This window comes from Sus scrofa, chromosome 5, assembly GCF_000003025.6.
Source record: "Sus scrofa isolate TJ Tabasco breed Duroc chromosome 5, Sscrofa11.1, whole genome shotgun sequence".
NCBI lineage: Eukaryota > Metazoa > Chordata > Mammalia > Artiodactyla > Suidae > Sus > Sus scrofa.
Genome location: NC_010447.5, coordinates 6034833 through 6061932, shown reverse-complemented (window position 1 = coordinate 6061932; position 27100 = coordinate 6034833). Strand labels below are relative to the sequence as shown.

Sequence of the window (27100 nt, the reverse complement as noted above, 5' to 3'; positions counted from 1 at the left end):
GAAGGAGGAGGAGGAGAAGAAGAAGGAGAAGGAGGAGAGGGAGGAGAGGGAGGAGAGGGAGGAGAGGGAGGAGAAGAAGAAGGAGAAGAAGGAGAAGAAGAAGGAGAAGAAGGAGAAGAAGAAGGAGAAGAAGGAGAAGAAGGAGAAGAAGAAGGAGAAGAAGGAGAAGAAGAAGGAGAAGAAGAAGAAGGAGAAGGAGGAGGAGGAGAAGGGGGAGGAGGAGAGGGAGGAGAAGAAGAAGGAGAAGAAGGAGAAGAAGGAGGAGGAGGAGGAGAAGGAGGAGAAGGAGAAGAAGGAGAAGGAGGAGAAGAAGAAGAAGAAGAAGAAGAAGAAGAAGAAGAAGAAGATTAATAAACTAGGCTACACTAAAATTAAGAATTTCTGTTCAGGAATCCCCTCTGTGGAACAACAGAATTGGTAGCATCTCTGCAGCGCTGGGATGGGGTTTCAATCCTCGGCCCGGCGCAGTGAGTTTAGGATCCAGTGTTGCTGCAGCTTGGATCTGATCCCTGTCCTGGGAGAGACCGGGCCACAGAATGGTAAAAAAAAAAGAAAGAAAAAAGAAAAAAGAAAATTCTGTTCATTAAGAGAGAAAAAAAGATAACACAGAGTAGGAAAAGATATTTGTGATATGAATTTATGACAAAGTTCTGTATTGAAAATACATAGGAAACTCCCACAAATCAACACAATAAAGAGAATTGAAACAGGAACCAATGACTTTACAGAAGAGGATCTGGAAATGGGTAGTAATAAATGCTAGATGAGCAGATGTCATCAAGGAATGAGATTAAAAGCATATGGAGGATTAAAAGACTGAAAGATTAAAAGATTAAAAGCATAAGGAATGAGATTAAAAGTATATGGAGGGTCCCAGGCTAGGGGTCAAATTGGAGCTACAACTGCTGGTCTACGCCACAGCCACAGCAACGCCAGATCCAAGCCATGTTTGCAACCTATACCACAGCTCATGGCAATGCCAGATCCTTAACTCGCTGAGTGAGGCCAGGGATTGAACCCACGTCCTCATGGATACTAGTCATGTTTGTTACCCATTGAGCCACGATGGAATTCCCTGAAAAAGTTTTTAAAAAAATAACTTACTTTTGGAGTTCCCGTCATGGCTCACTGGAAACAAATCTGACTAGTGTTCGTGAGGATGCAGGTTCAATCCCTGGCCTTGCTCAGTGGATTAAGGATCCGGCATTGCCATGAGCTGTGGTGTAGGTCGCAAACATGGCTCGGATCTGGCATTGCTGTGGCTGTGGCGTAGGCCAACGGATACAGCTCTGATTCAGCCCCTAGCCTGGGAATGTCCATGTGCTGCAGGCGGGGCCTTAAAAAGCCCCCCCCTTCCCCGCCAAAAAAAAAAAAAAACAACCCAAAAAACAAAACCAAAAAACCTTACTTTAAAAAAGTAACAGGGAGTTCCCTGGTGGCTCAGTAAGTTAAGAATCTGGTGTTGTCCCTGCTGTGGCTTGGGTAGCTACTGGGATGCGGGTTTGATCTCTGGCTCAGGAACCTCCGCATGCCACGGGTGTGGCAAAAAAAAAAAAAAGTAACAATAATAATTTTAAAACCAACTTCAAATCCTGACAGGTTTCCTGCTTTTCCTAAATGCATCTTTCCCTGAATTTAGGATACATGTCAAGCATCCTAAATCCAGGGAAAGATGCATTTCGAACAACAGGATCATGTCATTGCTGAGGCTTCATTTCTACTCAGTTGGAACATCCTAAGGGCCCTTGGTGTGATGGTCAATTTTATGTCCACATGGCTGGGCTCTGGTCTCCACTTACGCAATCAAAGACTAAGCCTGGAGCCGCCCTGAAGGTATTTTGCAGCTGTGATTAATGTCAGGGATCGGTCGACTTTCTGTAAAAGAGCTGAACTGAGGGGTCCCCCAAGAAGAAGAAATTCTGCCTGAGGGCAGCACTGTCCACTCCTGCTTGAGAGAGTCGAGATTCCTGCCTGCCCTTCCTGGCAGCCTGTCCTGCACACCCCAGACCCTGATTCATACAGGGCCCTCTGGGTGTTTGGGTCAAATCTGGGTTCCGAAGCTTTCCCCAGGAGGCTGCAGTGTGGTCCCAGGCACTGTAATTTGATGACACCACCCCCTCCGGATGTGGGGGTGTTTCTGGCAAGTGTCTCTCTGTTGGCGTTTGGATTTGGAGGTTTTTTTTCTCAAGTTCTGGCACAGCCTTTAGATGTAGCTAATGATGTGTCACTGATTTAACCCTTGGCCCGGCAACACAATGAAGAGGAAGCATGCCTGTGGGTGGAGCTGGACAGCCAGGCTGTGGTCCTGCATACCTCAGTGGCCTTAGCCTCCTTACCCCGAAGTCCAACTAAAAGTACCTGCCCAAAACTTATTTTAAGGGACTTCCCTGGTGGCTCAGTGGGTTAAGGATCCAGCGTAGACACGGCTATGTCTCAGGTTTGATCCCTGGCCTGGGAACTTCCACATGCTGTGGGCACAGCCAAAAGACACCAAAAAAATAAAAACTCATCGTAAAGATTAGAGTGTGAAAATGCAAGATGCTGAGCACATAGGGAAGAAGGCTTTGCTAAATGTTAGCTAAAATGATTGCTGGCGTCCCACTGGGGCACAGCGGGTTAAGGATCTGACATGGCTGTTGCAGTGGCATAGATCGCAGCTGGGGCTCAGATTCCATCCCTGGCCCCAGGACGTCTATATGCCGTGGCTGCAGCCAAAAACGTACATAAGTAAAACTAATACATAAATAAAAGTATTATTTTGTTTTCATTGCAGTAGTCACCCCTTAACCAATACCTTCCACATCCCCCAGGGGGGGACCAAAATCATAGAAAGCACAGAAGCCTACATATACTGTGTTTTTTCCTTCTATACATGCCTATGGTAAAGTTTAATTTATAAATAAAGCATAATAAGAGATGAAAACAATAACCAATACAAACAGAACAATTATAATAATATACCGTAATGAGAGTTACATGAATGGGGTCTCTCTCAAAATAGCTTCTTGTACAAATTTAATGCCTTTTCCAGTCTCACTTGGGTACCGTGGCCATAATTTTTCCAGCTGGGGATGCGACAGCCAAACCAGCACAAAGTGTTTCCTTTTGCTTTGCAATTTCACAGACCGGGGAATTTTTGGTGCTGCAGATCTTAGCAAACTCAGTATAGGATTTTTTCTGTTTAGTCGAGACCTGAATTTGGTTTCATTCACAACTGTCCCCAACACTTTTACCACCCAATCAAAGCGAGGGGCACACTGTTGACCCCAAGCGGGTCTCTGAGTAATGGAAACGGTGGAGAGACACTCGTGCCCAACCTCTGCTATTGCACGGATGTTGCACAGATATTTGAGGTTCCAGCAAAGCTGATGTCAACATGCTTTTCCTCCCTATGTTGAAAAGGCAATGGGGCAATTACACACACACACACACACACACACACACACACACACGCCATCTGTTCCCCCTGGCTTCAGTTCTCGGTGATAAACAAAGAGACCTCAAGCCCTTCTCCCTCATGCACATATTGCATGGAGACAGAGAGCAGTGGTTTTGTTCAACCATCAAAAATATCTACTAGTCAGAGTTCCTGTTTTGGCTCAGCATAGATGAATCTGACTGGCATCCATGAAGACGCAGGTTCGATCCCTGGTCTCACTCAGTGGGTTAAGGATCCACTGTTGCCTCGAGCTGCGGTGAAGGTTGCAGACGCAGCTTGGCTCTGACATTGCTGGCTGTGGTGTAGGCCAGCATCTACAGCTGCGATTCGACCCCTAGCCTGGGAACCTCCATATGTCATGGGTGCAGCCCTGAAAAGACACACACAAAAAACCCTACTAGTTAAAAAATGGGCGGGGGGGAGTTCCCGCTATGGTGCAATGGGTTAAGACTCCAACTGCAGCGGTTTGGGTCACTGTGGAAGTGTGGGTTCCATTCCCCAGCCTGGCATAGTGGGTTAAAGGATCCGGCATTGCTGCAACTGCAGCCTAGAGCCCAGCTTTGGTCCCGAGTCCTGAGGCTGCAGAGATGCCACTGATCCCACTGCACCACGGGGCGGGGCGGGGGAGGGAACACCTCCACCTTGTCTTTTGATCAAGGAATTCTGCCAACTGCATGTCATGTTCTTGGGCCATGTCCTCGTGTCCTGGGGCTGCCACAAGGTACCAGAAACTAGGCAGCTGAAACAAGAGAAATTTATGTTCTTACAGAAGTTCAAGATCAATGCGGTTTGGCAAGGGCGGCTTGTCTTTCCTTGGTTTGTGCACCTTCTCCCTGTGTCCTCACATGGTCTCCCTCTGTGTGTGTCCTTGTCCTCAGCTTTTCTCCTTGTAAGGACATCAGTCACATTGGCTTAGGGCCCCATCTATGACCTCAGTTAACTGAATCACCCCATTAAAGGCTCTCTCCTCAAATACAATCACTTTTTTTTTTTTTTTTTTTTGCTTTTTAGGGCTGCACCTGCGCCATATGGAGGTTCCCAGGCTAGAGGCTGAATCAGAGCTACAGCTGCTGGCCTACACCACAGCCACAGCTGTAGCCACTCGGGATCCGAGCCGCGTCTGCGACCTACACCACAGCTCATGGCAACACTGGATGCCCAACCCACTGAGCGAGGCCAAGGATCAAACTCACATCCTGATGGATACTAGTCGGATGTGTTTCCACTGAGCCGCAACGGGAACTCCAAATATAATCACTTTTGAAGGCACTGGGGTTAGGACATAGGTCACACATCTATGCCTGAATTTTGAGGAGGGTGGAGTAGGGACCGTTCAGCCCATACATGACAGGAAGCTTTTCCTACCTTCTCGGCAACGGTGTGACTGGCTTTTCTTCTCTTGCTGGAGGGAAGGGAGCTATGGCTTGGACATCTTCTTTCATTTTTTTTTTTGCCATGCCCTCAGCCTTGTGGAAGTTCCCAGGGCCAGGGATCGAACCCACGCCACGGCAGTGACCGTGTCCGATCCTTAACCTGCTGTGCCACAAGAGCACACCCTTCTGTAGACTTTAGCGTCAAAACCAATCAGCTTTGGGCTGGAAAGAATGATTTTTGCTTGTTCCAGAAATAACGCTGTGGGTTCATCTGGAGCAGCTGTGGTGTCATCTCTGAAAACAGGCTCCCACCCCTCCTGCATGGGCTGGCAAAGCTGCAGCAGTCACCGCACTGGGAGTCAGGGTGCCAAGGAGCCAGTGGAATCTGCACCAACTCTTCCTCACCGCCACGCTTCCTAATGCTCCTTCCTTTTCCAGCTGCTCCGTGGAAACACTGAACCTCAAGATTTGCTGGCCCAGAACACGCAGGTCCGCCCTCTGCATTTGCATCGCACTCCTGCTGCCGTATATCTGTTTCCCAAGTGATTCTGAATTCTTGGAATTTACATGTCTCATGGTACCCCCACATCTATGCCTGAAGGGCTTGCTTTGAGTCACGTATTTCAGCTCAGAGTTTGGGGGCTATAATGCAATCCCACAGTAACAAAGAAAAGGCAAATCCAACACGTGTAAACTCTCCCAGGCAAATGGTATGAAAATGTGTCAGCTGTGGTGAACTGGCCGGGACTGTCCTTGTGGCTCATGTGCGACCTTTGAGGACATGGGCAACCTTTAAGAAGAGAGACTTGTGAGTCGTCATTATCAACCTTACCCCACACTTTTGCGAAATTTATGTGACACATGGGTTTGTTGCTGTTTTCTCTGTCAGCCCAAACTCCAAGGACCCCTGAAGACGCAGCCAGGGATCTGCCCAGACTGAACCTTGAGAAACCCTGTGCTCTTGGCAACGGGAGAAAAGATCCAGCATGGTCTCTGCCTTCAAGGCTTGTCATGAAGACATGCAACCAAAAGAGAGAGGCTGTAAAGATGAAGCTGTGTTGCAATGGGTGGGCCCAGGATTTGGAACCCGAAGACCTGGGTTCTAGTCGCGACACCACCATTTACTAGCTGCGTCATGAACTCCCCCACCCAAATGTCTGGTTCTCACTTGAGCACTAGTTCTTGGGGGACCATCTTCAGGATGCTCTTGATTGGTCGGGAGGAGGGCTGGGGTGGGTCCTGACCAGACCAAAGCCAATCAGAGCCCTTCCCTGGGAGTTTACTCTAGCCTGGATCCAGTAGGGCTCCAGCAGAGGGAGATGGCAGATGCAGTGTTCAGAGCCTTTGGCCGTCCTGGTGGAGAAGGAGTCACAGTGAAAGAGGGTGGTGCCAGGGAGAGGCACACATGGGGAGAAAGCGCTGCTGGCACTAGAGTTCCTGCTTCCAGTTCTTTCTGAGACACTCCCCGCCCCCCGCACCCCTGTCCTCTCCTTGTTTCGCTGCCCAACCCTTCCAGGGAAGCCTCTGCTCTGTCACCCCACCTGGAGGCCACCCTCGGCATTTGTCACAATCTTCCTCCCCAACCCCATTAACAAAACAAAAGCTTTGATGAATATTCAAGCACATCTCCAATTTCCTCACCTCTTTCTCTCTCCAACGCCCCCAGCCCCCGCACCCACCAGGCCCATCCCAAGCTCCCTCTTCCTCCCGCACAGGGTCTGCTCCTTTGACGTCTGTGTCCACACGCAGCAATCCAGCTGCACAAACCCCAGAGTCGCCGCAGGGACCCCCTCTGGTTCTGCGAACAGGTATCTGGGTTTCTATTCATCCAACACCCAACCCTGGAGGAATTTGGGAAGCTCTGTAAGCAGTAGGGTAGAGGGTCCCCAGAGAAACAGAACCAGGCATGGCTTTCTTGACATAACAGAAGCCATGTTAGGCCTAAGCCAATTTGTAATCTAAGCCTGGCCATAATGCTTGCCATGAACAGGTCTCAATAATAACGTTTTTTTTTTTTTTTTGTCTTTTAGGGCCACACTCGAGGCATATGGAAGTTCCCAGGCTAGGGTTCGAATCAGAGCTACAGCTGCTGGCCTACACCACAGCCACAGCAACGTGGGATCCCAGCTGCCTCTGTGACCTACACCACAGCTCACAGCAACACCAGATCCTTACCCACGCCAGGGATCAAATCCGCATCCTCAGGGATACGAGTCAGATCCGTTACCCGCTGAGCCACAACGGGAACTCTAGTCGTAATGATTTTAAGGGAACAAAAGAAGGCAGGAACGAATGACGGTTATCAGGCAAAAGTAACAGCAGCAAAGACAATAAATTAGTTGTAAAGATTCCAGTTCCATTTCAGTAGCAAAAATTAGCCTAAAGCATTTTCTGGAGCTGTTTTGCCGAATTAAGCCCCAACCACCAAATCAACTGAAACCTAAGGAATGCTGATGACCTTTTATGACCCCATTAAAGCTCGGGCTCTGGGGAACTCTGCCTCGGCTCAAGCCCTGCAGTGAATATGCATACACCGGCCAAACCCCTTCATAAATATGCATGAACACTTAGCTTAAAACCTTCCCACTTTTGCTGTTGGGGAGATACTGCTTTGAGAAAGATCCCCAACGTTCTCCTTACGTGCTGCAAGTAATAAATTCTTCCTTTTTCCATTGTTTGGCTTGGCTGTGTGTCTCTCTGAAACAGAAGGGAAGGAGCAGGGCACGACTGTAAAAAATAATGACACGGCTGTTGCAATGACAAAAACTGGTTAGAACCCACTAGGTCCAAGGTGGTGGAAGATCTGACTTCCAGTGGACCTTGAGACTCCTTACACACTCATTGTAACACGTTAGCATCTCAATGACACGCCCACAGGGCCTATGAAAGGACAGTTGGGAGGCCCCCATAAAAACGGAAAAAAGTGGGGGCGGCCCAATTCCTGGCAATCCCCACCCCTTCCCTGCATCGTTGGAATAATCCACCCACTCATTAGCCTGTGAAATTACTCAGCCCATAAACACTCACCAGCCCCCATTTCAAGGCTGCTCTCTAGCCCTGGGAGGTGGGCCACATTCTGTTCATTTTCCTCAGTAAATCTACTTCTTACCTATCATCACTTTGAATTAGGCTAAGACATAAGGACCTCAACTTCAGTAAGTCCTGAGACCAGGTGTGCGATTTTAATGAAAAGACTGTGGGTTCAAGTCCCGATTCGGGTTGTGCGGTTTCCCTTTGACTCAAGAGTGACACCCACCAAGAGGCCAACCCGCCTTGGGGGTGACAGCTCCACTGGGGGCTGTGCAGTGCTCCCTCCGGCCCCTGTGGCCTCTGCCTGCAGGATCGAGGGCTCTGCTGAGCGCTGCTCCCTGAGACCTGGGGGGGAAGGGCCGCTCCTGGCAGCCCAATCTCCAGGGAACCTGGCAGATCTGGGGCATTTCTTTCTGTCCAGAGTCAAACGGAGTTGGGGTCAGCCTGGGAGTCTCGGCCCCATGTCCTGGAGGCGCTGGCTCTCCCTTGGCTCCTGAAAGGCGGGACTCAGGGTGAGGTGTCTAGGGGATGCCCAGAGCTACATAAACAGTGGGATGGTCGGCCAGCCCCCAAGTCTGCCAGGGCCTGGCAGGACTCGGGAGGCGGTGCCTGGGTTCCCAGCCCTGCGGCTTGAGGCAGAAAAGGGAACCCCGTGCATCCCAGTAACTCCCAAGGAGTGTCCCTTCCAGGGCTGTCAGCCCCAGGGATGGGACTTTGGGCCCCTTGAAGCCCCTGTCAATAGTGTATCTCTGAGCTCTGTCCCACGAGGACATTTGGGGCTCAGTTCTAACGGGGACTCTGAGTCTCCTCTCTAGATATCTCTCCCCTCCCCCACTGAGCATGATTCTGCCCCCAGACCCTCCTGAGGCACCAGGGTCCTCGGCCTGGGTGGGGCTGTCTTGGTGGCCCTGGGGCGGGGCTGAATCATCAACCCGCATTGTTGCCATTCGTTGATCTCTGGTCAGCCAGAGTCACTTAGACACTGTGACTTAAGACACTGCATTGTCTGGCTGGGAGGTTTCCTGAGCAGATGCAGGAAGAGCTTGTCACCCTCACCCAGTGACTCCTGGAGAGGGTCATGGGGTATGAGGGAGGAACTGGTGGCTCAGGCGAACAAGGTCATGCCTGGTGCAAACCACGGGGTGGGGACAGGGCAGGAAATGGTGGCCTGGGTATAGGTAGGGAGTGAGCATCAAAGCCTCAGGGCAAAGCTGGGATACAGCTGGGGAGGGGTGGCTGTGACCTAGCACCTCAGGCCCTGGAGGGGGACCTGCATGGCGGGCCGGGGTGGAGGGGGGCTGTCTGGCCAGAGAGATCCCTGGTGTCTCCGTCCATCTGTCCATCCACCTTCCAGTGCCACGCAGGTATTCCTGCTCCTGCGCCCTTGTTTTTGGTGAGACAAATGACCTGGGCAAGCAGAACGATAAGAAGTACAAACAGAGGAAAAGGGCCCCGGCATAGAGGGGACGGGAGAAAGCACAGGTGCCTTTGTAAACCGATCGACCGCCGCAGTGCAAACAGCGGTATCTGAGCCGCGTAACCACGGAGAGCAGAGCAGTTTTCGGTGGGGAGGGCCATCTGAGCACAGGAGCACGGCAGGGGGTGGGCTGCGGTCAGGGTCTGACCTGGGGCAGGTCACGGTCACCCTGAGTCCCAGGGGCAGACCCGAACCCAGATGCTTCCGCCTCCTCCCACCCCACTGCCACCACCTACCATGTGTCCTAGGAGGTTGTCACCTGCCTGCCCACCTTAGACACCTGCTCTCTATGGCACTGGGCCTGCTGGGGGCGGGGGGAGTGAAAGGGCCTTGAACAAACCAAAATGAGTGGTGGTGAGAGAGACGGCTGGAAGATGTGCCTACAGCAACGAGTGGGAGGGTTAGTGGGGTCGGCGCTGTGCGACCAGGGTTCGAGCCCCACATCCTGCCTGAGGCCTCGCCAGCTCCTGTTTCTGCACCCTCTCCTGTCATCCCCACACATCACCTCCCAGGGGCGCGGGAGGTGGGGTGGGGGAGGACCAGCTTCCTTCATGCAAAGTGTTCCAGGCACAGTTCTCAGCACCAGGAGAGCCTGTGAACTGGGGCGCTTATATTTTAATCGTGCTGGGAAGACATGAGGAATCAACAGGACGAGGGAGGGGACAGCGGGCAAAGGCAAGAGAGCCGGGTGGGGACCAGAAGTGCGGGGTCCTGGCACCCAGGCCCTCGGGTGGGCCTCCGTCCCCCTGGGAGCCCAGTCGTCTTGCTGTCAGGTTCAAGCCCACTGGGGGAGCCCCCTCCAGGCAGCACTTCCCATCCTCGCCCGTCGACCACATGGCCAACGGGCTCTCCAAGGTGGTCAAAGGCCGCTGCATTTTCAAAGAGAACTCGTTCTAATAGAACACCCCCCACCCTGCCCCCGCTCTGCCAATTCCTCGGCGGGATCTGGCCCTCACTGGCTTGGCTCTCAAGAACAAAAGCACAATAAAGACCTTTTTCCAAGCACCGCGGCTTAACCCTTCAGCCCGGCCTTGGCCAGTTTCCTCCGGGTCCTCGGGTTCCCCTATCCCTGTTTTCTTTTTTCATCAATAGATCGCACGTGTGATTTCTTGGAACAATTATTAACTACCAACTTTACTATTTGAAGCATTCGTGCAAACCGATTGGAAAACAAAACACCAAGGCCCAAGGACAGACGGGCCAGGAACACAAACTAAAGCCAATCTCTCCCCCTCCCACCCCCCACACACTCATGGGCGTGGGGGATGGGGTGGGCTGAGCCCACCAGAGGGGGCTCCTGCCCGCCCTGGCCCTGTGGTCACAAGGTCCACGCGAGGAGGTTCCGTGATGGGGAAAAGCATGGCCACATTCAGAGTCGGGGGTGGGGGGACTTCTGCAGAGCCTCACCTGCCCTCTGTGAAATGGGACCATTGCCTGCTCCGAGGGCTTCCCAGAGGTGGGCTGAGTCCAAGTCCCAGCGTGGAGCAGGGCTAACCCCGGGTGGGAGTTTCTCATGGACCCCGTTACGGACAGAACTGTGTCCCCCTAACGTTCGACACGACTGCATTTGGAGACGGGGTCTTTAAGGAGGTGGTTAAGGTTCAATGAGGTCACACGGGTGGGCGCAGAGCCCACAGGACTGGTGACTGGTGCCCCAGGAAAGAGGAAGAGACAGAGAGGGGCCTCTGGTTCCCTCCGGGGAGAGGTCAGGGGAGGACGCAGAGGAGAAGGCAGCGGCCCACGAGCCCGGGAGAGTCCACGCCCCATGCCACCCTGATCCTGTACTTCTCGCCTCCAGAACCTGGAGAAGGTACAGTCTGCCGTTGAAGCTGCCTCGTCTGTGGCCCTTGTTAGGGCAGCACCATGGGCTTAAAAGACGCCACTCTGCACAGTCTCGCTTTCACCCAGGAGAGAACCGAGGTTCAGGCCAGTGCAGGCCACGCCCCCAACACACTAAATCCACCTGCAACAGAACCCACTCAAAAACACTTCAGCGTTAGACCACAAGCCCTGATTTATGGGTCTTTATGAAAGCTTTTTTTTTTTTTTTTTTAAAAAGTAGGCCATACGATCTGCTGCAATTGTTTATTATATTTAGAAGTCTACAAATTTGAGCTTTTAAGAAAAATTCACAAAATATTCAGTTGAAACCACATTTCTGGCTCATCGAATTTCAAATATATTTTACTGTGCTGAACAATATATTCTAATGCTGTCTAAAACACAGCCAAATTATTTTTCTTTATTCATTTGTACACATTCTGTAGTTTTTTTTGAAAACCAAGATTAAGATAAAAATATTAAGAAAACTACCCAATTACAACTCCTGTTGTCCCATGTACTGAAATATTCTCTGTGGGTGTCTCTTACCGTATTCATTTTTACTTCTGTACACCACATTGATTTATAAATGCACTGAGGGAGTCCTCTTACGGTTCTCATAAATTCAAACAGCAACACCTTGTCCAAAGATTAATTTGCTTGGCAAAGCAGAAGCTTGGGCTGTTAAAAGCACTCATTGAGAATTATTTTTAAATGTATAGATCATATAAAATAAACAAAGGGACAGACATCTTTAAACATTATTCGGAAATCACCTTAACATGTGGAAATATAAAGGAAACAACCTATCAAATTAGACACCAGCCATTTTTGGTCTTTGCCTTTTATTCTCGGCTCCCTTTTTAACCAAAGAGGTGTTGTGAATTTCAGGCCCTTCTGGCATCAGCTGACTCTGGTAGCTGCTGGCCCGGGAGGCTCACAGCAGAGACACCCCCCCACCCCACGAAGGCTCTTGGTCCTTGGAGAAGTGGAGGAGCCCCTGTCTCCAGACCCCTGGCTGTTGGGACCAAAGAGTTCAAGGAAAGAAAGCGGGATGGGCACAGACAGGCCAGAAGGAGGGTGTGGGCAGGAGGAAGTACACAGAACAAAGTACCAAGAAGCTTCTACTACGTCAAAAAATAAGAATTTCTCAAAAGAAATATTAAAAATCAGCAATGTAGGTATACCACGGGAAAACGCAGCAAAACGATCTGCAAAACTGGCTGGTCCTCTCGGCGGTCTGGGATGTGGGCACTGGTTCACTGGGAGGAATTTCTCCCATCTTGCGGGCGCCGCGCTCCGGGCCGTCGGGCTTAAGAACCGTAGCGATCCTAGAGGGAACCACAGCAGCGTCAGGTCCTCGCTCTCTGCGTCACCAAAGCCGCGGGGCGCCGGGCAGGGGATGCGGCCAGGAGCCGCTGCGGCGCGCAGGGCGGACGGAGCGACACAGGGCCCCCCAGCCGGTGAGCCCGCCCTCTGGGAGGCAGGCCCGACGGGGAGGACAGAGGGACACATGTGGAGTCTGAACCCTGAAATTCGGGGTCGGCGGGGGGGATCCTGCAGGAGCAACTTAACCTCCGTGCCCGTTTCTTCCTCTATAAAAGGGGGCCAATTATAAAACGGGGACCATCGTCCATGAGGTAGGAATGCCACCTCCTTGGAAGGACTGGTGGGGGCTCGGCTGGCCTAAGGGACAGGACAGAGCTCTGAGAACCCTAACAGAAGTTGGGTCACCACTGACAGGATCCTCAAGGCTGAACCCCCGTGGTGGGGGCATCCCAGCCCCACGCCTCCCTGCCGGGAGCCCCCTTCAGAGGCACCAGCATGTGTGTTGGTCTGGCCACGTTTTATGTCAACAGGAGGGTCCTAAAATAACCTGACCAGAGCAAGAACATTCATGAAATAGCCTTCCTATGAGCTGGCCTGAAAGTGTTCCAAGATGTTCCATCCTTGCCTCTTTTAAAAGAATGAAACACAATCTAAATACCAACTTGAGGAATAGTTAAATGAATCACATGCATTTTTCACTCAACAGAATGTGGTTTCTGAAGGATTTTTTTTTTTTTTTTTTGCTATTTCTTGGGCCGCTCCCGCGGCATATGGAGGTTCCCAGGCTAGGGGTCGAACTGGAGCTGTAGCCACCGGCCTACACCAGAGCCACAGCAACACGGGATCCAAGCCACGTCTGCGACCTACACCACAGCTCACGGCAATGCCGGATCCTTAACCCACTGAGCAAGGCCAGGGACCGAACCCGCAACCTCATGGTTCCTAGTCGGATTCGTTAACCACTGCGCCACGACAGGAACTCCTGAAGAATTTTTAATTAGACACAAGTGCTCATAACACAACAGCATGAAGAAAAAGGGGCTATGAAACCACCTATTCAACATAATCCCTTTAAAATTTTAAACGGATATCCACAGAAATCTGGAGTTAAAATAAAATCATCGAGTTCCCCGGTAGCCTAGCAGTTAAGGATTTGGCATTGTCACTGCTGTGGCATAGGTTCTGATCCCTGGCCTGGGAGCTTCTGCATGCCACAGGCATGGACAAAAATAAGTAAATAAGTAAATAAATAAAATTACATCAACCAAAATATTAATGGAAGTTTTCCCTGTGAGGTGACATTGTGGGTAATTTTTATTTCCTTCCCAATATTTCTATTTCAAGATAGGAAAAAAGTAGATAATGATCATGACAATTCCAGTAACAATTCCTCTAGGTCGTAAATTAGAAAATTTAAACAAATATGAAATTATAATTTCTGGTTTCCATGATGTCCTGGGTTACACTGCAGCAAACATATAAATCAATAATACAAAATCTAATTTTCTAGCAATTGAAGAGTAGTCCAAATCTCATTTTCGAAGCTACAAACCCACCATCATGCTCAGTTAATGTCATCCCAGTTTCACTAACCTGAATTGAAGTCATGACACCGTTAGCAAACACGGAGAGCTTTCCAGCAACGGATCTCACCCCCTGCTTAAACTGGGCCATGTCGGGAGCCGTGGGCAGCACGCTCGTGAGGTTGTAGTTTCCTGCACACAGAGCAGACGCTGGCTGTCATTCTCCTGCAGCAACGGCACAGCCAGTGCCTGGGAACCCAATGGCTTTGGAGAAAGTGGGCCCCTCCCCTCCTGCTTCCCGCCGGCAACAGCTGTGGTTAAGGGAGAAGGACCCCGCAGTGGGTTTCGGCGCCAGCCCTGTCGTGAACCACTTGTGAGACCCCATGTGAGAGAAGATGCGGTACTAGGTCTTAGGACCATCATGAGTTCAAATACTGGCACTGCCACTTCCAAGCTGTGTGCCTTTGGAGAGGGCCCTCACCCTCTCTGGGCCCTGTGTTCTCCAGGCTCGACACAAACCTGACAGGTAAATATTCAGAAAATGGCAGATGGGCAGATACCTCTGCGTTTTGTGGGCTCAGCATCCCTTCTCCTCTTTGTATAAAAGCCCCCCTCCCTTCCTCTGGGGAAGGACTCTCCCCTTCACTCCCCCAACCATGTGGTGGGCACATGACCTGGGCCTGGCCAATCAGAGCCTTGCTGGGATTCTGGAATATTCAGGGGAGAGAAGGCCTGGCTTCTTGAGGGTTCTTGAGCAGCTATTCGTGACTGGGGCTGCCCCTCTCCCTACTCCTAAGGAGGGAAGGAGGAAGCCTACTGCAGAGAGAATGAGGTGGGGTGGGGGGCAGACCCGTAAGCCAGCGGTGGGTGAAGCTGTCCCAAGGCTGCTGACTCTGAGCAGAGCCAAGCTCATGGCCAGTGTCTCAGGCACAGAGGCTGCTGTCAGCTGGGATTCTGTTGCTTAAGTTTGGGTCGTCCCATCACAGACACTAGCCTATTGCCACCAACACAGGTGACGCACGCAGCGTTATCACACATAAAGGGGGCTCCGGGGCTGACAGCGGGGCTTTGGCCGCACACGTGTCACGCAGTTGTAATGAGGTGCTGGAGGGGCTCAGAGACCTCCAAGTGAAGCCAAATCCCACAGGTCCTACAGGGAGCCAGCCCAGCTACACACGACCTGTCTACAGTCACCTGCCCTTGAAGAAGCAGGAGATACCAGGTCCCCTTCCGAGAACAAAATGGAAGCGATGTGTTCATCCTCCAGCAGAGACACCACCCACAAGACACTGTGTCCCCTGCAGCACTGTCCCGTGCCCACTGTGCGGGGAGGAACGGCCACAGGTGTGGATGCTTCCCCTCTCGGCCTCCAGGTGACGTTTCAAAGTTTTGTAGCCTTTTGCGAACGACAGAGTGGCAGCCCAGTCGTGACGGGACTTGGGTTTAAATCCCAGCATAGTGGTGCTACCAGCTTGCAAAGTGGGTCTTGGAGGAAACAAGGAGCTAGTGTGAGATCCTGGGTGCAAAGGCCCAGAGGCGGAGCTGCTCCATTGTGCAACGAGGTCCCAGTGGCCAGAGAGGTGTGGCCAGAGGTCGGCTGGGAGGGGGGGGGGAAATCTCAGCAGAAGCACCTCCACTTACAACTTGAAAAATGTTTATAGAAGAGAGCACAGCTGAGGCAGGATGGCTTTGGGACAAGGATCCCCCACTGACCACAAGCAGTCCTCAGGTGCTCTGAGCCCCAGTGTCATTCCTCTCTCCCCATCTCTTTAGGACTCCCAAATTCTAACCCTTACAACAAGCTGTGTCAGGTGACAGAGTTCTGGTCGATGTGATAAAGCAGAAATGCCTTACAGAGCTGGGGCATGCCCTTCTCTTTCCTTCTTCCTGCTAGCAGGGATGTAGGTGTGATGGCTGGAGCTGGAGCAACAATATTGGGCATGAGGTAAAAGTAGAGAATGGAGGCCATGAGAAACAAGAGGAAAGGGGTCTGGGTCCTTGGTGCCAGGGAACATAGCTCCCCAAAATTATATACAAGAGAGAAACTCAGGTCTGATTTAATCTCTTGACAGTGCATCTTCATTCCTTACTTAATCCTCACTAATGATCTATGCTCCTGGGGGTATAAGCAACTCTGGGCAACTCCTAGAGTAGGTGACAGGTCCCCAGCAGGCAGTCTTCCCGCCTGCCTCCTGCAGCTCTGCTGCCCTGGGGCTTGTCGCTTGTGGCTCCACACTGACTATCTCCTGATCTCTGTATCCGGGCACCCGTGTCTCCTCTGAGGCAGCCCCAGGCTGCACGGAAGGGTGGTAATCAAAGAGCCCACGTGTCCTCAGGCTACACAACGGGTCTGGTCCTGCTTTTCCAGAGCTTACTGCCTCCTGGGGAAGCAGACCATCAACTTCTGACAACACCAAGCAGTTAGGAGGTGCAGCCGTGGCCCAGGCGTGCAGGGCCGTGGCCGTGCCTGAGCGGTGGCGGTGGGGTCAGCAGCCGGTGTGTCTGAGGAGGCTTACTGACTCACTGGCAGCAGGGGGCTGGGAAGGAGAGGGACTGAGGAAGACCCAGGCTTCTGGCTCGAATTACCAGGAAGAGGCTGGTGCCTGAGGAGAGCGGGGGAAGCTGAGCCACCCAGAGCAGGGGTTGGCATGGAGGCCTGGTGTCGGTCAGAAAGGCCCGGACAGCACAGTCAGCAGGGGGTCTGCTCAGCGTAGGCACTGGGATCCAGGCCCACAGGGCCACCTTCCAGCTGGAGCTTCCATGGCCGCCGCACAGGGAAGGAAACAGCAACACGCACACTGTCTCTTAAAGCTGCAGCCCAAGTGGAACACAGCTGCCACGCGCCTGTCACTGGCCACGTGGCGTCGGAGCTGGCAGAAAGCACGTTCCTTGCCTGTGCCGAAGAGGAGCTGACGCGGTGGGGACCATGGCTCCTGGGCTCAGGCTGGCGGAGGTGCCCGCTGCCCCATGCCCCCTCTCCCAGGCTCAGTTCATTCCTCACTGTCGGCTCGCTCAGTGGATGCTTAGGAGGGCATCCTCGGCACTGGTGCTGCGGACACTGGGTAGAGAGATAAGGACACGTCCTGCCCTTGAAGGGCGCAGGGTCCAGCCAGGGGAGATAGTCACTGGAAGCCCCGCTGATGCTGCGTGGAGCACAAGGGTGGGGGGACTGTGCAAGGTGGGCCCAACCACGAGGAGAAATGACCCTGGGAAGAGAGCAGGGGCCGGTGGGAGCCTGGGTGGAGCAGTGCCCCAAGCCAGGGGCAGGAGGGCGGGGCCCAAGGGTGACCCTGGATGACCCCCCCCGGGCATTTCCAACACTGAATTAATTAATTTATTTATTTTTGCTTTTTAGGGCCGCATGCGGCATATGGAGGTTCCCAGGCTAGGGGTCGAGTTGGAGCTACAGCTGCTGGCGTACGCCACAGCCACAGCAACGTGGGACCGGAGCCGCGTCTGCAACCTACACCACAGCTCACGGCAACAACGGATCCCTGACCCACTGAGTGAGGCTGGGGATGGGACCCGCATCCTCATGGATACTAGTTGGATTCATTTCCTCTGCGCCACAACGGGAACTCCCCAACACTGAATTTAATGGAATAACACCATGTACCAATTTCCCTGAAACTGAACAGACCAAGAGAAGGATCCAAGATTACAGGGGCAAATGAGTTTAACCCAGAACCTAAGGGCCACAGTGGCCGCTCCTCTCAGGCACACAGACGCCCCTCGGCTCAGACGGAGGAGCCTCTGGCTTGTGTGACCGGACCTGGTCTGCGACTCCACCACACAGCGGCGACCTGTGACAAACACACACAGCAACTAACCCAACAAAACTGCCGAATGGCAGATGGGTCAGCGCTTTGGAGGCTGGGAGGAAGGAGAGAGGCCATGGGCCTCCAGGGAGGGACAGCAAAGAGGCCCTGGAGCCCCGTCACGCAGGGCGGTGAGTCCGAGGCGCCCTGGCGGCCCCGCGGGCCGTGTTCAGACGCTAATGGACAGAACGGTTTCCTTGAAGGAAACACACTGGAGGGGTGAGCTGGCTTTGAAGCTTCCCTTGTTCCAACATGGCTCTCACGAAGTCACCTCTGCTCTGTCATCTGGTGCCCCCGGGCAGTCCCACGGCCCCCAACGGACCCTGCTCGGTGGAGGGGCCCAGGGCTGGGCGCTGTGCCAGCTGGGGGTGCGGACCCGTGGTTTCTTGTGGTTTCTCATTCACTCCCTCCCGCGCTGGGTTAAGCCCCGCCCCCGGTTAAGCCCCGCCCCCGGGGGGACCGCACTTCCCTGGAGGCGGGAGGCGTTTCCATCGCAGGACTGTCCTCCCCCCACAACCCCAAAGAAGTCTTCAAGTTATAGGGTCACCCGCCCAGCGGCACTGACACTTCATACATGGGAACAGCCTAAGAGAAGGCACGCAGAATACTCCTTAAAACCAGCTTTTGCTCTTTGCTGAAAGGGTAAATATTTAATGAGGTGCTCAAAGCGCTTACATTTAGAGCAGTTACTGAAGGCATCTGCTGAAAGACGCAGACCGGCTGGGTTTGAGGCGGGGGGAGGGGAGGGGGAGGGGAGGCAGGACCCTGGCCGTGGGGAGGGGCCGAGGTCCCCGCGCGGCCTCGCACCCCAGCGTGGCCTAATCACCACGGCAAGTCCCTAGGACAGAGCCTGCTGGGACCCACACAGGGCCAAAAAATTTAATGGACCTTTGTTCTCAGGGAGGGGACAGGAAGGTAAACAGGCTGGCCGCAACCTTCCTTCAACAATGCGAACGCCCAATCATCCGATCTCCAAAAGGCTTTTGAACAAACAAGAATGTTTCAAAGCAAAATTTCCAGCAAGTTGAATTACAAAAACACACAGCCAGGGGTGATTTTTCAACTTGTTTGAGTCTCTGGACTGACCTGCCCTCTGTGCAGGGCGCCCCAGCACTGACCCATGGTGGGCCTGCACAGGGGCCGAGCACCCCTCTGCCAGGTGTGCCAAGGAAGTCACCCTGACAAGGGCCCGGATGAGAACATGAGTCCACGAGCCACCCCCTTCCCCACCTAGACCCAGTGCAGGAAGCAGCTTCTCCTCAGCACGCTCCCTGCCACTGGCCCAGGTCCCTCTTGTCTCGCGAGGCGCTGCCCCGCTAGAACCTTCCGCTCACTGCAGCACGGCAGCCTGCCACTGGCCCCCAAGGGCCACGGTGGATCTTGTAACATCCCCTAAACCCCAACTCAGGAGGCCCCAGGCACCCAGGTCGGCCCTGTGACTGTCTCTGGTGAGGCTGTCTCTCTCTGGACTCAAGTTCTCTGTGGCTGCAAGGCCCAGTGCCCACATCCAGCCCCTCCGGGGTTGGAAAGGAGGGGGTAGGCGGTCCTGGGCCTTGAGGCCTTGGAGGCCCTCTCCCTGGGCGCTCCTGCTGATCAGTGGGTTTCTGAAATGACCTCAGAACCCTGCTCTTTTTTTTTGGTGGTACCTGCAGCATGTGGAAATTCCCGGGCCAGGGACTGAACTCGCATCAAAGCAGCAACCTAGGCCACTGCAGTGACAATGCTAGATCCTTAACCCACTGTGCCACAGGGGAACTCCAAACCCTGCTCTCTCTTTCTTGCTCTCTTTTTTTCTTTTTCAGCCACACCCACAGCATGTGGGCCAGGGATCGAATCCAAATCCAAGCCAGAGCTGTGACCTACACCACAGCTGCAGCAACGCTGGATCCTTAACCCACTGCTCTGGGCCAGGGATTGAACTGGTGCCTCCACAGAGACAAGCCTGATGATTAAGCCACTGTGCCACAGCAGCAACATCCCAAACCCTGTGCTTTAATGTTGGCTGTGACACAGGAGGACATGTGGCCTTTCCTTAGCCCTGAGGCCTGCACGAGGCCCAAGTGTGGCTGAAAAGTGGCCTCCCTACAGCTGAGGGACAGAGACACAAGCAGAGGGTGGCACAGTTCCCGCCATCCGCCTTGGGCCCGTGCGCTGCGACTCACTCCCTGGGGAGCCCAGATATCTCCTCATGGGGGCCTGGACCCTCTTTTCCACCTGCTCATTCCCAAAGCCCCACTCTGTCTCCCCTGGAGCCTGGAGGCTGGTGGAGTCACCTGTTCCATCTGTGTCTGGGGCTTGGCGGGGGCGGGGAGGGGGTGGGCGGGCCTGGGAGGGCCTGCCATGCGCCAGGCCCCGAGGTGGCACTTTACATAAAGCACCTCATGTAAGCCTCCGCACACGCTTGTGAGGTAGGTATTATCCGCCCACTTTACAGAGGCGGAGACTGAGGCTAAAAGCAACGTGAAAGGCTCCGGGTCTCACAGTTAGGGAGTGGGTGGTGTCACAGAGGAACCGAGGGCGGGGCCTCTTGAGGGCTGTGGGCCACATGAATCAGACACCACATTCGTGCGACTCAGGAAACTCCCACCTCTGACCATGTGGCAGGAAGACGACGTGGTCTCATGACCTGGTCTCTAGGCACGCAAAGTCTGAATGATAACTTCTGCTCTGCCCGCTTACAGAGGTGATCAGAGCATCAAACGGTGACTGCTAATAATCTTGGCAAAGTAAAAGTCTTAGCCAGAGAACACGCCCTCACGCCGTGGACGCGGTGGAGACCAACTCATTACCACCACCACCTGCCCCCCGCCCTGCCGCCGCCCCTCCCGCACGTCACCTGCTGTCTGCTTCCTCTGCTCCTCGAACAGATCAGCTGAACTGATGGAGGAACTCGCCGAGAACCTCTCCAGCCGAGCCCTGGTTTCGTACTAGGGGAGACCAGGAAAAGGAAACATTAGGCTCCAAAAACAACCGTGAGCAATTTTACAAAAGGCGTCACGGAGAAGCTGCCACGGCCCGGCTGGGGGCCAGCATGACACGCACGTTCTTCAGGCCACAAGCAGACAGGTCAACGCACAGCGCCCCGGCCAGTGATGGGCAGTGAGGGGAACCCTGAGTGTGGTGACAGTGACAGCTCGGCCGTGGGCCTGCAGGAAAGGCCACTCCAAGGAGCTCTCTCCCAACAGCCATTATGTTATCTTGTAACTGGACCTGAAGCTTGTTAACTTTTTTTTTTTTGGTCTTTCGTCTTTTTTAGGGCCGCACCCGCGGCATATGGAGGTTCCCAGGCTAGGGGTCTAATCGGAGCTGCCAGCCTACACCAGAGCCACAGCAACGCCAGATCCGAGCCACGTCTGCGACCTACACCACAGCTCAAGGCATCACCAGATCTTTAACCCACTGAGCGAGGCCAGGGATCGAACCCGCACCCTCATGGTTTCTGGTCGGAATCGTTTCTGCTGTGCCACGGAACTCCTGAAGGTTGTTAACTTTTAAAACAAGGCAGATTTGGGGGGGGGGAAGCCAGGTGGGGAGGAAACAAACACTAAATACTCTCAAAATGCTGCTACAAAATCAAGTCAGCGCACTTTAGGAGACAGTTCTCTGTGTCGTGCAAGAAGCCTGGGAATGACACTCATCTCTGAGAGTTTTGCGTAAGCACATCCATCCTGCAGCCTTAGGGGGAACCCTTAAAGCTCCCCATTTCCATCTGGGTCTTACCGCTTAGCCAAACTCCACTAAGACGAGTTCATTAACATTTCTGAGAAGAGGCAATAAACTCCTTCCTGAAAGTAAATACATCTACCCTTGGGAAATATATCTGTATACTTCATTTAACTATGTTTAACAAATTTCTAAGGGGGAGTTCACGTCGTGGCTCAGTGGAAACGAATCTGACTAGCATCCATGAGGATGCAGGTTCGATCCCTGGCCTTGCTCAGCGAGTTAAGGATCCAGCATTGCTATGATCGCAGAGGTGGCTCGGATCTGTGGCTGTGGCGTAGGCCGGCGGCTACAGCTCCGATTCGACCCGTAGCCTGGGAACTTCCATATGCTATGGGTGTGGCCCTAAAAAAAAAAGGCAAAAGAGAATTTCTAGGTAAGTTATAGGTACATCAAGAATTTCCGGAAATGTATTCAAAAGATATTGAAATGGATGGCTATTCAAAACACTGGGAAAGGAGTAAGAAATACGAGACACAGTCCCTACCTTCCCCTCGCTCCTCTAACTGGAGCAGCAAATGGGTGATTAGTCAGGAAGCCCTGGGTTCGCGTCCTGCTCCGGCGCCCCAGCCCAGAGTCCATCTCGCTCAGCACCCAGCACCTCCTGCCCACACCTCCCCTGCCCCTGCCCCTGCCCCTACCGGCTCTGTGCCCCCCGCCGCCCCCCCCAAACCTCCGGACACTTACATCTGCCTGGGCTTGTCTTCCAAAGTACATATCTGAGGAGATGGCTTTGACGTTGCCAAACTTCTTCTGGGCCTCGTCCGTGTCGTCGACGGGCTCGTGGTCTGGCTTGCGACGGGCAGCGGGTCTACGGTTACGAACGGCCAGGTCAGGAGAGACGTCGGGAGGGTGGGGGAGCAAGAGCCTTCTGCCACCATCCCCCTGGAGGACCCTGGTTCTGACAAGGCCCCGCCGATGAGGGTGCCTTTGTGGGAGTCCCGGAGGCCAGCAGGGAGATTCCAGCACGTTGGTGGAGCAAAACACCCCGGGTTGGGTGTGTTAAAGAGGCCAAGAGGAGGCATCTCACGCTGCCCGTGCTGGTTCTCCTCTGGGTCAGCAGAGCGCGGTGCCAAGAGAGATCCACTCGGCTGCAGTGTCTCCCAGGGGCAGGGGAGAAGGTGTTGAGCGGGGGCCTGGTTTCCCTTGCTGTGTGGGACCCTGTCAAGGATGCCCACTTCTTTTTGACCCCACCCAGCACGCCGAGGTGATCTGCGTGGCTCAGCGGCTGGGAGAGGCTAGAGGCACAGCAGCTGGGGCTCGGAACTCAGAGGCAGGTGGCTCTTACTAACCACTTCCTGGACCTGACAAGGTGGGAGGCCCGCTCACCCATCACCGCATACACTTGGCCTGTGGAGCCCCTAGCCAGCCCATGGGGGCCTGCCAATGCTCTGCATGCCTCACCCACCTCCACAGCTGGCCCCCTGCACATGCTCCCACAGAAGGTGAGTGCAAGCCTTTGCAGAGAGCCAGTGGGCATGTGCAGAAAGTCAGCCCGACTCTGGGGGACTGGCAGAAAGCACATAAACTTGAGCATTTCAGGGCACCAGTCCAGCGAAAGCAAGCAGGGGGCTCTCGGCACCTGACCCTGCTTTGTGGGGCTGAGAGAAGACACGTCGCCTTAAGAATTCACCCCTCAAAAGAAGTAGGAAGTGTGGTGTGAGTGCATCCTTAGAAAAGGTCTGAGAGGAGCTCCCACTGTGGCTCAGAGGGTTATGAACCCGACTAGTATCCATGAGGATAAGAGTTTGATCCCTGGCCTTGCTCAGTGAGTTAAGGATCCCATGTTGCCATGGGCTGTGGTATAGGTCACAGATGCGGCTTGGATACTGCATTGCTGTGGCTGTGGTGTAGGCCGGAAGCTGCAGCTCTGATTTTACCCCTAACCTGGGAACTTCCGCATGCTCAGGTGTGGCCCTAAAAAGAAAGAAAGAAGAAAAGGTTTGAGAAGGCCTCAGCATCCCTGGCAGGGCTGATTCATTGAAGGTATTTCTCACCCAAAGCCGAGTGGGAAAGATGGGAGGAAGTGGCTGTTCCTTCAAAGGCAAAGGCTGCAATACGAGACTCCAAGGAACATGAACAAATCAAGGGAATGTGATACCACAAAGGGAAACAATAACTTTCCAGTAACTGACCCGCAAAAACGGCTTGACAAAGAATTCAAAATAATTTTTTTTTTTGGCCGTGCCTGTGGCATGCGGAAGTTCCTGGACAAGCCACAGTAGTGACGATGCTGAATCCCTAACTGCTAGGCCACCAGGGAACTCCTCAAAATAACTGTTTCAAGGAAGTTCATCAACCTGTAAGAACACAGGTATATAGCTCAATAAAATTGGGAAATAGGAGTTCCCTTGTGGCTCAGTGGGTTAAGGATCTGGTGTTGCCACTGCAGTGGCTTGGGTCACTGCTGTGGCAAAGGTTTGATCCCTGGCCTGGGAACTTCCACATGCTATGGGTGGCCAAAAAAATCAGGAAAATAATACACATATAAAATGAGAAGTTCAACAGAGAGATAGAAATTATAGGAAAGAACCAAACAGAAACTCTAGAGCCAAAGAATACAATGAAGAAACAAAAAGAGACAATAGAACACATCAACAACAGACTTAAGCAGAAAAAGAATCTATGAACTTGAAGACAAGTCATTTGAAATTATGCAGTCAGGGAGTTCCCATTGTGGCTCAGCAGGTTAAAAACCCAACATAGCATTTATGAGGGTGCAGGTTTAATCCCTGGCCTCACTCAGGGGGTTATGGATCTGGCATTGCTGCAAGCTGCAGTGTAGGTCACAAATGTGGCTTGGATCTGGTGTTGCCATGGTTATGGCAACGGCCTGCAGCTCCAGCTCCAATTCGACTCCTATCCCAGGAGCTTCCATATGCCACAGGTGTGGCCATAAAAAGAGAAAAAAAAAAAAAAAAAGAAATTTTGCAGTCAGAGGAGAAAAAAAGAAAAAGTAAAGAAGTATCTGGGAAATATGGGACACTATCAAGAAAACAATCCATGCATTCTGGGAGGCCCAGAGGAGAAGAGAGGAAGCAAGGGGCAAAAGGCTTATTTAAAGAAATGATAGCTAAATAGTTGCCAAATCCGGAGAGAGACTGGACACCCAGGCACCATGAAGCTCATAGACCTCTGAACAGATTCAACCCGCAGAGGTCTTTACCAAGACACACACACTAAAACTGTCAAAACTCAAAGGCAAAGAGAAAACTCTGATAGCAGCAAGAGGAGGAAACTCATTCATAAAGCGGAAGCCCTATAAAGCTATATCAGAAGCTTCCTCAGAAGAAACTGCAAGCCAGAAGTTAGTGGGATGATGCATTCAAGTGCTGGAAAAACAAAAGCAAAACATAAAACTCACTGGGAAAGGTTAAGGAGACAGTCAAATTCATAATACTCTCATACTGTAATAGTGGCGTGTGAATCACTCAATTCTAGTACAAAGGTTAAAAGACAAAGGTGGTGAGAATAATTCTCGCTACGATAATTAATTAGTGGATACGCAATGCAAAAATGTACATTATGACATCAGAAACAGAGCATGCAGGAGGACAGTAATAGAGCTTTTGTGTGCAATCTAAGTTAAGCTGTTATTGGCTTAAAAAAAAATAGACTGTAAAACTGTAAGACATTTTATGCGAACCTCGTGATGACCACAAAGCCTCACTATAATCACAAAGCAAAAGAGAATAAAATCAAAACATACCACTATGGACAATCCTTGAATCACAAAGGAAGACAGCAAGAGAGGAAGAAAGAATAGAAGAACTACAACACGGCCAGAAAACAATGAATGAGATGGCAATCGTACATCCTTACCTATCAACAATTACTTTAAATGTAAATGGATTAAATTCCCCAATCAAGAGACACAGCGTGTCTGGATGGACTAAAAAGAAAGCAAAACCTGGAGTTCCTGCCATGGTGCAGTGGGTTAAGAATCTGACTGCAGGAGTTCCCGTCGTGGCACAGTGGTTAACGAATCCGACTAGGAACCATGAGGTTGCGGGTTCGGTCCCTGGCCTTGCTCAGTGGGTTAACGATCCGGCATTGCCGTGAGCTGTGGTGGAGGTTGCAGATGCGGCTCGGATCCTGCGTTGCTGTGGCTCTGGTGTAGGCTGGTGGCTACAGCTCCAATTTGACCCCTAGCCTGGGAACCTCCATATGCCGTGGGAGCGGCCCAAGAAATAGCAAAAAGACAAAAAAAAAAAAAAAAAAAAAAAAAAAAGAATCTGACTGCAGCAGCTCAAATCACTGCAGAGGTGTGGATTTGATCCCCGGCCTGGTGGCACAGTGGGTTGGAGGATCCAGCACTACCACAGGAGTGGCACTGGTTGCAGCTGGGGCTCAGATTCAATTCCCAGCCTGGGAACTGCGACATGTCACGGGTGCGATCATTAAAAAAAAAAAAAAACCAAACCAGACCAGACCAAAATTTAACTCTATGCTGCCTATAAGAGTCTCACTTCGGCTTTTGGACACACATAGGCTGCAAGTGAGGAAATGGAAAAAGACATTCCATGTAAAGGGAACCCAACAGAGAGCAGGGACAGCCACACTTGGACAAAACAGACTTTAAGTCGCAAACTGTAACACGAGACAAAGGTCATTATAAAATGATTGAGGAGTCAATTCATCAGGAGGATGTGACAACTGTAAATATTTATGCAACCAAGACAGGAACACCTAAATATAAGAAGCAAATATGAACAGATCTGAAGGGAGAAACAGACAGCACGGCAATAACAATAGGGAACTTTATACCCCACTTTCAAAAATGGACAGATCGTCCAGACGGGAAATCAATACGGAAAACTGGACTTGAACCAAATGGACCGACAGACAGAGTCAGGACATCCCATCCGACAGCAGCGGAATACACATTCTTCAGCACACCCAGGACCTTCTCCCGGACAAATCATACGCTAGGTCACAAGCAATCGGAGTCACATGATAGCTCTTACATTGAAGAAGGCTGAAACCATATTAAGTTATCTTTTCCAACCACAAGAGCACAAAAGTAGAAATCAGTACAGGAGGACAAGGGGAAAATTCACAAACAGGTGGGAATTAAGCAGTACGCTCCTGAGCAACCAGTGGGTCAAATACAAAACCGAAAGAAAAAAAAATCAAAGGATATTTTAAAACGCAATCAATTTTGGACAAAGGAGGCAAGAATACACAATGGAGAAAAGACAGTCTCTTAAGCCAGTGGTGTTGGGAAAGCTGGACAGCTGCATGTAAATCAATGAAGTTAGAATACTCTCTCATACCATACACAAAATACACTCAAAATGCCTTAAAGACTTAAATGTATGACATGACACCCTGGCTCAGGGATTTCCACATGCCACGGGTACAGTGCAACCCTCCCCCCCCAAAAAAAAACCAAAAACAAAACAAAAGCCCCAAAGACACGACACCATAAAACTCCTGCAAAAGAATGCAGGCAAAACATTCTCGGACATAAATCGTAGCGATGCTTTCTTCGGGCAGTCTTCCAAGGTAAAGGAAATAAGAGCAAAATGAAACAAATGGGACCTAATCAAACTTAGGAGCTTTTG

At 52.1% G+C, this 27100-nt stretch overlaps 1 protein-coding gene across 2 annotated transcripts in view; it reads right to left on the bottom strand.

Annotated features, from left to right (window-relative positions):
- The window catches only part of ARFGAP3 (ADP ribosylation factor GTPase activating protein 3), a 56407-nt gene continuing 40696 nt past the window's right edge, over positions 11390–27100 (bottom strand). For both annotated transcript variants that reach the window (XM_003481526.4, XM_021091419.1), the window contains 4 exons: positions 22221–22344; positions 20647–20737; positions 14063–14184; positions 11390–12471 (listed from right to left, as the gene is read on the bottom strand). In XM_003481526.4, the coding sequence (XP_003481574.1) occupies positions 12454–12471; positions 14063–14184; positions 20647–20737; positions 22221–22344 (355 nt within the window). In that variant the 3' untranslated portion in view covers positions 11390–12453. The remainder of the gene's footprint in view (positions 12472–14062; positions 14185–20646; positions 20738–22220; positions 22345–27100) is intronic.